Source organism: Neoarius graeffei, chromosome 3, assembly GCF_027579695.1.
Source record: "Neoarius graeffei isolate fNeoGra1 chromosome 3, fNeoGra1.pri, whole genome shotgun sequence".
In the NCBI taxonomy this organism is placed as follows: domain Eukaryota; kingdom Metazoa; phylum Chordata; class Actinopteri; order Siluriformes; family Ariidae; genus Neoarius; species Neoarius graeffei.
Genome location: NC_083571.1, coordinates 108,315,944 through 108,329,804, shown reverse-complemented (window position 1 = coordinate 108,329,804; position 13,861 = coordinate 108,315,944). Strand labels below are relative to the sequence as shown.

The 13,861-nt window shown below is 40.9% G+C and overlaps 1 protein-coding gene across 1 annotated transcript in view; it reads right to left on the bottom strand.

Moving 5' to 3' along the window:
- The window catches only part of LOC132882647 (uncharacterized), a gene marked incomplete at its 5' end in the record, with an annotated part of 53,515 nt that extends 46,279 nt beyond the window's left edge, over window positions 1-7,236 (bottom strand). Inside the window, one exon of the mRNA XM_060915732.1 lies at window positions 6,352-7,236. Coding sequence (XP_060771715.1) covers window positions 6,352-7,236 — 885 coding nt within the window. The remainder of the gene's footprint in view (window positions 1-6,351) is intronic.
- Between the last annotated feature and the right edge of the window lie 6,625 nt (window positions 7,237-13,861).

Here is a 13,861-nt window from a genome sequence, read left to right as displayed (position 1 = left end):
TCACTCACTGTTGGTTCAGCCAACTTGAAACTCATGATAACCATCTAGTGGTTGAATCTCTCATGTTGACTTGTTTTTCCAATAAAATCGGCTGAACACTTTGCTGTCTAGTGCCTGCCAAAGATCAGAAAATTCATCTCATCTCATTATCTCTAGCCGCTTTATCCTTCTACAGGGTCGCAGGCAAGCTGGAGCCTATCCCAGCTGACTATGGGCGAAAGGCAGGGTACACCCTGGACAAGTCGCCAGGTCATCACAGGGCTGACACATAGACACAGACAACCATTCACACCTACGGTCAATTTAGAGTCACCAGTTAACCTAACCTGCATGTCTTTGGACTGTGGGGGAAACCGGAGCACCCGGAGGAAACCCACGCGGACACGGGGAGAACATGCAAACTCCACACAGAAAGGCCCTCTCCGGCCACGGGGCTCGAACCCAGACCTTCTTGCTGTGAGGCGACAGCGCTAACCACTACACCACCGTGCTGCCAAGATCAGAAAATTCACTGAGGAAAATTTTGTATCCGGGCGGCACGGTGGTGTAGTGGTTAGCGCTGTCGCCTCACAGCAAGAAGGTCCTGGGTTCGAGCCCCGGGGCCGGCGAGGGCCTTTCTGTGTGGAGTTTGCATGTTCTCCCCGTGTCCGCGTGGGTTTCCTCCGGGTGCTCCGGTTTCCCCCACAGTCCAAAGACATGCAGGTTAGGTTGACTGGTGACTCTAAATTGACCGTAGGTGTGAATGTGAGTGTGAATGGTTGTCTGTGTCTATGTGTCAGCCCTGTGATGACCTGGCGACTTGTCCAGGGTGTACCCCGCCTTTCGCCCGTAGTCAGCTGGGATAGGCTCCAGCTTGCCTGCGACCCTGTAGAAGGATAAAGCGGCTAGAGATAATGAGATGAGATGAGAAATTTTCTATCCTTTGTAAAAATCAGTGATTTTCCTAATTTTTTTTTTCATGGAGAAAAATGAGAAGGTGTATAAATATCAGTAATGCTGTTTTGAAAATAACAAAAGTTTGAGCCTCTTATATACAGTGCATTCGAGCACCACCGTCATTAGTCATGCTTGGTGTCCACAGTTTAAAGTGAACATACCTGATAAATTCTGGCTTTTATGTTTAAACACAATGGATAGACCAATTTCAGTGATGTATTAGTTTTAAGCCTTCTAGGTGCATAATTGTGATCTACAAGAATGAGCCTTTATCTGTAATTCTTACTCTGATACTCAAAATTCTAAATCTCTTTATTTTTGGCTTTTTGGTCTATTCATTTCTGATTGAGGTTTTATTCTCATGAATGGAAAATGAAACCAATGGAAAATGATTGCTGATTTGTGACCGGGACAACGGACAGAAATGAAAATTTTATAAAACACTGGATTTTCAAATGTTCATAACTTTTATTTTTTAATTTTTTAAAGACATATTTACAAAATTAAAAATGTTTTCAGTTCAGATCTTCACACTCTTTAATTTGATACATTACACAACACTATGACAACTACTTTATAAAATGGCCTGTCATTGGTACTATGAGGTGACAGTACTAACCACTGCACCACTGTGCTAGCCTGGGCCCGCCCATCCTAAGCGTGATGCAACACGAGGGCCTGTTGCAAGCTTAGTCTGGCCAGGCAAGCTATCTACAGCTCTTCCAAGCTCCCGAAAAATCGGGAACCAATCAACTTTGAGCATCTCCAATGGCCCTGGGTAGAGGCGTGTTCAAGGCACTGACGTAGTAGAACTGCGACTGGAAGCCATAGATTGTTTACAGAATCTATGCCGGAAGCGCTTCATTCACGCTTCCGCATCTATTACGCATAGATGCTGTATTCACAAATGTCGTTTTTTTAAAACTAAACCTTATGTTACACACTGGAAGAATGACCTCAAGCTTTTTGCCAAATCTTTAAAGTTAGTTGAAAATAAGGATATTGGTTATTTTATATCCTTTTTGGATGACTTTGATTTACTCGATTAACATATGTAAAGATAGTTAAGTAGCCCCTTTCTTGTTCATATTTTTTACTTTATAAAAAACAAAAAACACATAGATGCTGTATTGAAAGCATTCAACGGGAAGTTCTCATTGAAAACAGAGCAAAGAGCAGCCCTGGAGGTATTTATTGAAAGGAAGGACTTTTTCGCCTTGCTCCCGACTGGCTTCGGTAAGAGTTTAATCTACCAGTTAGCCCCGTCGCATCGCATACGTCAGAGGAAAGAGTGATGTGATTGGTTTAAGCTTCGTCACAGCCTTTTCTGGCTTCGACCAGTAGCAAACTGAGGCATTTCAGGGAGGCGGGTCAACCACGGGCTCTGGGAAACAGTTGGGCTTAATATCTTGGCCAGACCAATAGCTCGGAGAGCTTTGAAGTCACGTTAGCCAGGCTACCACTGTGCAGCCCTTTCAATGCAGACAGATGATATGGAATATAAATTGAAACTGAATAAAAGAGCATTGAAAGATTGATTTGTATTATGAAAGGTTTTTTTTTTTTTAAATGGTGATTTAGGTCATGTACAGTAACCGCGAGTTGGCCTAGTGGTTAGTGTGTCCACTTCTCAATCAGGAGATTGTGAATTCTAGTAATGGTTGGGTCATACCAAAGACCATTGTAAAAATGGTACCTACTGCTGTTTGACAAAGCATGCTGCAATACAGATGTGAGTGGGGAGTCAAACTCTCATGCTTGCCAGAAGACCAGCCCCCCACTAACATCACCATCTTTCTTCCTCTTCTTGGAGTTTAACCCCATGAGGACGTGTCTGTAAGTTCTAGTAGACACTTAAAGTGTTCTCTGCTCATCATCCATTTCCTAATCTGTTGGCTTTCCAGTCCAAGTTTCCTCTCCAGCTTTCCCCACTTTGAATCGCCTTCTGTAAATAGTACTTGTTTTCTAAGGTCATCATTTCCCATTCGGCAAATGTGAGCCAGGTACTTTAAGTGATGTCGCAGACATACAGCCCTGACAGGTGCGGTTTTGGTGATGCACTGAAGGTCTTCATTGGACAGCTTGAAATGCCACCCCTGATCACTATCACCGTCAGTACCCTCTCTGTTGATGTCATCCCTCTTTCTTCTAAAGCCACCCTTAACTATTCTTCTAAGAAAACCATGCCAAGCCACCTCTATCTCTGCATTTTCTTTTTCAAGTAGTTGCCACGTTTGTACACTATATAAGAGTCTCGATCTTACGCATGCAACGAGGAATTTCACTCTTGTGGTCATGTGTATGCTTTGATCTGTTAGAACATGTTTGAACTCATTCCATTTCTCAAAGGCCGATCCAACCCTCAAACCAAGGGTCTTCATGTTGTCCCCAGAGTTTGTGATGGTATAACCGAGATACCGAAAGCTTCTCATGTTTTTTTTTATTTCGGTGTTGCTTACTTGCACAAGGCTTTTACTATTTTTGATGGTTTCCTCAACATTAAAGGCCATTGTTTCTGTTTTAGAATATGACATCTTTAATCCAAAACGAGTGAACGTATGGTCATAGATTTGCAGAATATCTTGTAGTTCTTCAATTGACTCTGCAAAGATTGCTTGGTCATCAGCGTACAAGAGTTCTGTAATTCTGGTCTCTCCTCTGCTCTTAGCGTTTCGTCGGAGTTCCCTTGATGAGACTTCATTAGGGATGTTATATTTTATCTTAAAGCCTGTCTCTGGGTATGCTCTATGTACTTTGTAACGGGCAACTCTAACCACAAAATCCATGTATACGTTGAATAGTGTTGGTGATTCCATGGCTCCCTGTCGACATCCAACAAACGTTCCAAATATTTTAGTTGAACCTTTGATGAATGCATTGGTGTTGGTATACAAAGCTCTTAGGATCGCTATTATCCGAGGACATTTCAACCTAATCTCAAGACATTTTAGCAGTGCATCACAGGGTATCCAATCATACGCGGCCTTCAAGTCTATAAAAGCAATGAACAGTGGGCTGTTGGCTTTATGAGACTTCTCTAGTATGTGGCGTGGTATGAATATCGCATCATTAGTTGATCTGTTGCCACGGAAACCAAACTGGGATGATAGTAGTATATATTCATAAGCATCGCGCATCCTGTCAACAATTATTGATGACACAATCTTTGAGAGCATTGCGATGATACTTAACCCTCTGTAATTCTCTGCGTACGACCTTTTTCCGCGTTTGTATAGACATGTGATGCTTGCTGTAAGCCATCGAGTTGGTACCTGAAGGCACGTCCATACTAAGTTCACTAGGATTACAAGGTACGCTAGTAGATGTTCTGATGTTCCATACTTGAGATGTTCAGCATATATTTTGTCCGTTCCCATACCTTTACCATTCTTCAGCCTTTTCATTTCATTTCAAGTCTAACCCGAGCTATGTGAGAGGCTGAGGGCTATAGAGATTGGTGCTGCCCTATGTGCCACAAGGACTTTGACTTTTGGTTCAGGCAGGATGTAAAATTTGTCTGAAAAGTCAGTGCCTGAAGCTCCACCTTCTGCCTCGTTAATTTCCTAGAACCTCCCATCTGTCTCTTTGTCCACTTGTGATGATGTTTCCACAGCTTTCACCTCTTTATCTCCTCCCTGTTCAACAACTCCTGCCTGTAGTGGGAGTTCTTGGTTGTCTTGAGCTCCAGAACAAGTTCTGACTATGGAGATATCTCTTTGGCATGCTTGAAACTGGTGCAGGCTGGTCTGATTGCTACTTGCTTGGGCTAGTTCGAGTTAAATCCTTGAAACTTATCTTCACTCACACATCTGCTCTCTGTTTTCATAAGGCTATCCTGACCAGTCATGTAATGCTCCATCATCCATTGACATTATCTTGTCATACACAGATAACTCAGCTTCGTCAATCACATCTTCCAGTCATATAGCTACAGCACACTCTTGAATGTAGATAATGTTTTTCCGACAATAAACTGAAAACATCTCTGAACAGATGATGCAAGACGAGTTTGCATCCGTAACTGTTGCTCTCAGATCGATCTGTGAGGTAGAATCTCCTGGGTGCCAGAGGTCTACATTCCTAGATCACCCTTTGTCAACTCAACCACCTTCAGTACAGATAGATCAAAACCAATCACTCACTGTTCTTGCATCTTTTACATTTCCACAACCACTCTCCATCTGATTTACTTCAGTACATGGCCTGCACCATATGTTGAATTTCATTTGATCCAAAGACAACAAAGGTGAAAAGTAGTGATGTCTAATCAAATCAAATCAAGTTTATTTGTATAGCGCTTTTAACAATAAACATTGTCACAAAGCAGCTTTACAGAATTTGAACGACTTAAAACATGAGCTAATTTTATCCCTAATCTATCCCCAATGAGCAAGCCTGTGGCGACAGTGGCAAGGAAAAACTCCCTCAGACGACATGAGGAAGAAACCTCGAGAGGAACCAGACTCAAAAGGGAACCCATCCTCATTTGGGCAACAACAGACAGCCTGACTATAATATTAACAGTTTTAACAGGTATAACCCTCAACTGTCCTCATGGGGCCGTCCTTCACAGGAGCGGTGCGATAAAACTCCGACCAGACACAGGGCACCAGGATGGATCAAGCAGGTCCGAGGGGCAGAAGAGGCCAGCATCTCAATCCCAGGATCAACATGTAACTCAGAGGGACAGATTGGGGGGGGGGGGAGAGAAAGAGAAAGAAAACATGTTGTTAGGTATGCCCTAAAAATGTCATGTATTAAATCTGTGTGGTAGGCTCGCAGAGACGAGAGTCTTTACATCAGGCATAACACACAACAATGGCATGTTAATATGGTAAAATATATCATGACCTGCTCTGGCTGGATGCTTGATTGGGTGATGGGAGCACACTCCTCAGCAATGATGAGATGCAGATGGGACCCTTAGGGCTGGCCAAGACAATTCAGTTACATTTCACCGGGTCTGGGACATGTGACAGAATGTCTGACGGCCGATTCCCTGCAGGCTACGATAGCCAGTCGAGGTCTCCACCCTCTCCACCAAAAGATTTCCTGTTGACTCCATGTAACTCAGAGGGACAGATTTGGGGTGGGGGGGAGGGAAAGAAAACACAGGTGGTTAGGTATGCCCAATGTCACCTGAATAAGTAGGAACAGTATACATATTGCACCGAGTACAAGCAGGGACTCCGGCAACTAACTATGACAGCATAACTAAAAGGAGAGAGCCAGAAGGTAACACAGGCATGAGGGAGCCCCGGGACATAAAGCAGCCAGCCACTACACTGTCAACAAACTCGAGTGAGCAAGCGAGTGGGGACTGACAGCACCCATACATCCCAGTTTACCAAAACACTCTGTCTGAGGACCCTCCAGATCTACTCCTTTACCTCATAAACACCATTAACAAAAGGCTTGACTAAACAGATATGTTTTCAGCCTAGACTTAAATGCTGAGACTGTGTCTGATTCCCGAACATTACTTGGAAGGCTGTTCCATAACAGTGGGGCTTTGTAAGAAAAGGCTCTGCCCCCTGATGTAGCCTTCACTATACGAGGTACCAGCAGATAGCCTGCACCTTTTGATCTAAGTAGGCGTGGTGGGTCATAGAGGAGCAGAAGTTCACTCAGGTACTGTGGTGCGAGACCATTTAGTGCTTTAAAGGTCAATAGTAGTATTTTATAATCAATACGAAATTTGATTGGGAGCCAATGCAGTGTGGATAAGACAGGCGTGATGTGGTCATATTTTCTAGTTCTAGTAAGGACTCTTGCTGCTGCATTTTGAACTAACTGGAGCTTGTTTAAGCACTTATTGGAACATCCAGACAGTAAGGCATTACAATAATCCAACCTGGAGGTAACGAAAGCATGGACTAGTTTTTCTGCATCATGCAATGACATTAAATTTCTTATCTTTGCAATATTTCTGAGATGAAAGAAAGCTATCCGGGTGATGTTATCAATGTGAGTTTCGAATGAAAGACTGGGGTCAATAATCACTCCGAGGTCTTTTACTGCTGCACGTGAAGAAACAGAAAGGCCATCCAGAGTTACTGTGTAATCAGAAAACTTACTCCTAGCTGTATGTGGTCCTAGCACAAGTACTTCAGTCTTGTCAGAGTTAAGCAGAAGGAAATTAATAAGCATCCAGTGTCTAACGTCCTTAACACATTCCTCAATTCTATTAAGCTGGTGTATCTCATCAGGTTTTGCAGAGACATACAACTGTGTGTCATCAGCATAACAGTGGAAACTAATACAATGTTTACGAATAATATCACCCAGAGGTAACATATATAGAGAAAAAAGCAGTGGACCCAAGACAGAACCTTGTGGAACACCAAACTTTACCTCGGTACGTCTAGAAATATCACCATTTATATCAACATACTGATAATGATCAGTTAGATAAGACCTGAGCCAGGAGAGGGCCATTCCCTTAACTCCCACAATATTTTCTAGTCTATCCAGAAGAATGGAATGATCAATGGTATCAAATGCTGCACTAAGGTCAAGCAACACAAGTAGCGAGACACAGCCCTGATCAGACGCCAACAGTAGGTCGTTTACTACTTTAACCAGTGCTGTCTCTGTGCTATGATGAGGTCTAAATCCTGACTGATACATTTAGCAAAATGAAAACTTTGTTGCACAGGGTGAAGTATTTCTTCACCAACCAACATAAACAATGAGTGAACGAGAAACTATAACCAGGAAACTAAGAACTGAGGGACTGTGAGCTACAACTATGAAACTAAGGCTATGTCCAGACTATCAGTCCAAATCCGATTTATGTCCATATCTGATTGGAATCAGATCCTATGTAGAAATTCTGAACAGCCAATAATTACATAAGATCTGATTTTTATAAATCCATTTCAAACCACATCCTTGTGTGATTGGAAATACAATTCAGATCACATTTTTGCAAATCTGTTTAGGTCCAACTGCTCTGATAGGATTTTAGGTGTTTTTTTTTTTTTTAATGTACGTGACTTTTGATGCCACACAAAGTTCACATTATTATCACATGTACAGGAAACATGCTAGTTTGGTGGTGCACAAAATAAAGTGGAGCAGGCAAGTGTCCTCCATCTCGGACACTGTCTTTTTTATCTCATCTCATTATCTCTAACCGCTTTATCATTTTGATAAAACTGGCACCATGGCTCCACAATGCCATGTGGTAAATAAGCCAGTTCATTTAATCATCCTCCATTCTGGTTTGTTTACTTCAACGACTTCTACTATCAAGCACACTGTCATTAATACTTCCATGGGCATGTCATTACTATAGCAACCAATGGGAATAAGACTGAAAATGAGGATTGCCCTATGGCCACATGGATCGGATCTGATCACTTGAAATATACAGCACTGTGCAAAAATCTTAGGCACATGTAATGAAATGCTGTAGACCAAAAATGGCTTCAAAAATAATGAAAGTAAATGTTTCAACATTAAAAAATACTATAAGCAGTAAGCCATAATAAATGAAACAAAGTGTAGGTACCATGCGCCATCTTGTGTCTAAGAACTACATCTCCCAGCCAACTTCCGCGTTGACCTACGTCACGCCTGGGCGGGATCACTTACATCACATCCTCGAGGATTCCCTAAAGGACTTGGAACTCTGCCATCTCGTCCTCTTTCGATGTCTGAACTCACACGGAACAGACCTAAAAGGAGACACTCGCTATCGGACCATCCGAAACCATGACTTCTTTCTTGCAAGATCCACGCTTCAGCGCGTTTCCCTTTTGTTTACCCTTGATCACGGTAGACTCCAGAAACATGCGATCTTTAACTCAAGCGAGTTATAAACCGGTTTTCAATTATTCTTTTAAGATGTACGCAACTGTGAGAAAAAAAAAGCAGTTTTATCGTGTTTAGTAAGCGGCTGGACCCTTTCTAAACCCGTGCACGGTGCTTGAACAGAGCTTTCCTTCTCATGAGCTACGAAATGCTCCCCAAGGACCTCTGTTTCCCACAGAAGTTTTCCAAGCTCCTGTGATCTCTACCTCTCCGAGAAAATTCCGCTTTCTACAAAAAAGGCGAGATTTTGAAGTAACACTGGCATTTGGGCAAAAAGGCTAGTTTTTAGGAATTAGTTTATTTACTTAGTGTGAATTTACACTCAGGGGTTGTTTAAGTGTGCACACTGATTTTGGTTTTCTATCATTTGTTATGGTTAATTTCAATTGTTTAATCAATAGTTTTTGCATGTTCTCTCTCTCTCTCTCTCTCTCTCTCTCTCTTAACATTTTAATTTCATTACTCACCCATATTTTGACCTCATTAAGATTTCAGTAAATTGAATAATACTATAAAGCTAGGGGGTTAGCTGTTTGGAAAGCCTTTGTCTCCATCCACTAGGCCTTAAACACGTGGCCATCCACTAGGCCTGAAAAGCACATGTTAGCTAGCCTTCCTTTGTCTAGTTAGCATCCAAAGCTAATCATTTGTCTACACACACATGCTAGCTAGCTTTCCTTTGTCTAGTTAGCCTACAAAGCTAATCTTTTGCTTACACACACTCACACACATATACACACTCTGTTTATAAATTTCATTCTGCTGCTATTCAATTTTTTTCTTTTCCTTTTTATTTTCTTTTTTTTATCTCTGTTATAATAAATTCCATTATTATTGAAACTGTGTGTGGTTTGTCTGCTGTTCTGATACTTCTGGAAGTCGCCCACATCGCAAAAGAACTATTAAGGTGTATATGAACATTAGCTGCAGCTTGGTAAGTGATAAAAAATCTGAGTTGTATCAAATACTGGCATGATTCACTAAATGATTCACCGAATGATTCATTAAATGATTCACTGAATGATTCACCGAATGATTCATTAAATGATTCACTTGAATGATTCACTTGAATCGATTCAATGAGACTGATTCTATGGTATGATTCAATTCAAATGAGTCAAATTAAACGATTCAATGGGATTGATTCAATTTAATTATTAAAGATTGATCACTTGAAACCAATCTACATACACATAAGCATAATACACCTACAAAAGTCAATATTTGATGTGAGACGACCCATTGCTTAAAAAAAAAAAAATATATATATATATATATATATATATATATATATATATATATATATATAATGTACACACACACACACACACACACACACACACACACACAATGAGTGCAGTTTTATAAGGAGATGAGTTATAAATTTTACTGAATATCTTGCAGAACCAACCACAGTTCTTCTGGACATTTTGACTGTCACACTCACTTGTTAATTTTGCTCCAAAACCCAGTAGCCTTCATTATGTTTTCTTTTTTAATCTGAAAAGTGCTTTCTTATGGAATATGCCACTCAGATATGAACATTTTTTTCCTGTAACATTAAATTTTGTGCTGGAAAATGAACGAACGTTTGGAACTCGAAAATGTTTTTGGAGTGACTGAACGATGTAGAAGTCATAAAATAGAAATCTATAACAAAGTTTATATGGAAAAAAATAGGGGGCCTAAGACTTTTGCACAGTACTGTATAATGTGGACAGTCAATCAGGAAAATCGGATTCAGATCGGATATGCACAAAATCTGATATGGACTGACAATCTGAACATAGCCTACATGCAAGGGGAAAAGGGGTAAAGTCTAAAAAAAAAATGAACTAGGGGACTAGCAGCTGCATTTGAGAAACTAAGAACTAGGGGATGAGGAAATATAATTAAAAAGCCTAAAAAAGCCAAAACTGGGGTACTAGGAGCTCTAAACAATACAGTAAAAATCTGGAGTAATAACAGCTATAACAAAGTGTTGCCAGGCAAAACAAATCTTGCCCTGTAGCATTTATTTTATACCTATATGTTAATAATGGTAATATTTCTCAATCATCAACTGTCAGGTTATAGTCCTATGAAAATCCATGACCATGAGTTTGACATTTCAAAGTCATTCAAGGTCAAAGGTCATGGTATCAAATGAAAGCCCATATCGCACTTCCAGTAAGTTCATAACGGTAAATATCTGTCTACCATTCACCATTTTCAAGTTACAGCCCTCTGAAAATCTGTGACCTTGAGTTTGACATTTCAAGGTCACTCAAGGTCAAAGATCATAGTGCCAAATGAAAGGCCATATGGGAGTTCATATATGCTCATAATAGTAAACATCTGTCTATCGGCAACCGTTTTTGAGTTATAATGGAAAATATGTTATTTTGATCGAAAGGTTGACCTTTTCGGTGACCTTAACCTTCACCTTGGTCTGATTACTGCCAACATTTAATCAGGTAATCGATGGACCATTGCCCACCTACCCTGAAAATTTGAAGTCAATTGGTGCAACCGTCTAGACGCTAGGTTGTTAACAGACATGCACAAACAAATAAATTAAAGTTTGAAAGGAAACTATGAGAGATACCTGTCACGTAGCATATCACTGGAAGTAGAATTGAAATATGAACATTCTGGAATTGGTTTAAAGTAAATATGAAGAATATGAAGGAAGATATCATGAAAAAAACAATTTTGACCTTTTTGGTGACCTTGACCTTGACCGGATGAGCCTCAAAATGTTGGAGCTTCTATATGAGACCAATGCCCATCTATCCTGAAAGTTTCATGCAGATTGGTCCAGCTGTTTTCTCACAAGGTTGCTAAAAAATAAATAAATAAAAACCCAAGGAAACCCCACCGAAAACAATACCTCGCCCCCTGGTGGACTCCGGCCCAGGCGAGGTAACTAGGAAACTATGAATTAAGGAACTAGAAGCTACAATAAAGAAAATAAACAATGGGGGACCAGAAAACTGTATCTAGGAAACTAAGAACCTGGGGGACTAGGTGTTATTACTAAGAAACTAAGAAGTAGGGCATCATGATATATACGCACACATACATACACACACACACACGTATGTATATATGTATATGTATATGTGATATGTATATATAGTGGTGCTTGAAAGTTTGTGAACCCTTTATAATTTTCTTTATTTCTTCATAAATATGACCTAAAACATCATCAGATTTTCACACAAGTCCTAAAATAGAACCCAGTTAAACAAATGAGACTAAAATATTACACTTAGTCATTTATTTATTGAGGAAAATGATCCAATACTACATCTCTGTGAGTGGCAAAAGTATGTGAAGGTGTGACCCCCTTGTGCAGCAATAACTGCAACTAAACATTTCCGGTAACTGTTGATTAGTCCTGCATGCCAACTTGGAGCAATCTTAGCCAATTCCTCCATAAAGAACAGCCTCAACTCTGGGATGTTGGTGGGTTTCTTCACATGAACTGCTTGCTTCAGGTCCTTCCACAACATTTCGATTGGATTAAGGTCAGGACTTTGACTTGGCCATTCCAAAACATTAACCTGATTCTTCTTAAACCATTCTTTGGTAGAATGACGTGTGTGCTTAGGGTCGTTGTCTTGCTGCATGACCCACCTTCTCTAGAGATCCATTTCATGGGCAAATGTCCTGGCATTTTCCTTTAGATTTCACTGGTATAATTCATAATTCATTGTTCCATTAATTACGGCAAGCCGTCCTGCCCCAGGTGCAGCAAAACAGGCCCAAACCATGATACTACCACCACCATGTTTCACAGATGGGATAAGGTTCTTATGCTGGAATGCAGTGTTTTCCTTTCTCCAAACATCTCATCTCATTATCTCTAGCCGCTTTATCCTGTTCTACAGGGTCGCAGGCAAGCTGGAGCCTATCCCAGCTGACTACGGGCGAAAGGCGGGGTACACCCTGGACAAGTCGCCAGGTCATCACAGGGCTGACACATAGACATAGACAACCATTCACACTCACATTCACACCTACGGTCAATTTAGAGTCACCAGTTAACCTAACCTGCATGTCTTTGGACTGTGGGGGAAACCAGAGCACCCGGAGGAAACCCACGCGGACACGGGGAGAACATGCAAACTCCACACAGAAAGGCCCTCGCCGGCCCCGGGGCTCGAACCCAGGACCTTCTTGCTGTGAGGCAACAGCGCTAACCACTACACCACCGTGCTGCCTTCTCCAAACATAACGCTTCTCATTTAAACCAAAAAGTTCTATTTTGGTCACATCCGTCCACAAAACATTTTTCCAATAGCCTTCTGGCTTGTCCATGTGATCTTTAGCAAACTGCAGATGAGCAGCAATGTTCTTTTTGGAGAGCAGTGTCTTTATCCTTGCAACCCTCTCATGCACACCATTGTTGTTCAGTGTTCTCCTGATGGTGGACTCATGAACATTAAGATTAGCCAATGTGAGAGAGGCCTTCAGTTGCTTAGAAGTTACCCTGGGGTCCTTTGTGACCTCACCGACTATTACACACCTTTCTCTTGGAGTGATCTTTGTTGGTTGACCACTCCTGGGGAGGGTAACAATGGTCTTGAATTTCCTCCATTTGTACACAATCTGTCTGGCTGTGGATTGGTGGAGTCCAAACTCTTTAGAGACTGTTTTGTAACCTTTTCCATTTTAAGAAAGATGGATCAAATTTTAACTGACCCAACACATCGTCTGTTCCCAAAGTTTTTAAGAAGCACCAGGTCTAATAACAGATTTCTGCAGAGGCCAATCAGGACAGCGAGGTACCACAAATCATTTGTACCCACAGCAATAAGACTATACAATAACAAACCAAAAACATCTGTTGCACTTTAGTTCACTCATCTGTACAAATTTCCTTTCATGCATTTTTATTTATTTTATGTAGTGCACAAATTTCTTTTTATGCATTTTATTTATTTTATGTAGCGCACAATTTTTATCTTTTGTTTTTATCTCATTGTTTTTATCTTACATCACACCTTTTATCACAAATTTATTTTAATGTGGTATATCTACTGTCTATATGTCTTTGGTATGTTTTGAGGAGATGTGCAATATGGACCACTTGAGTTTCCCCCTGGGGGATAATAAAGTT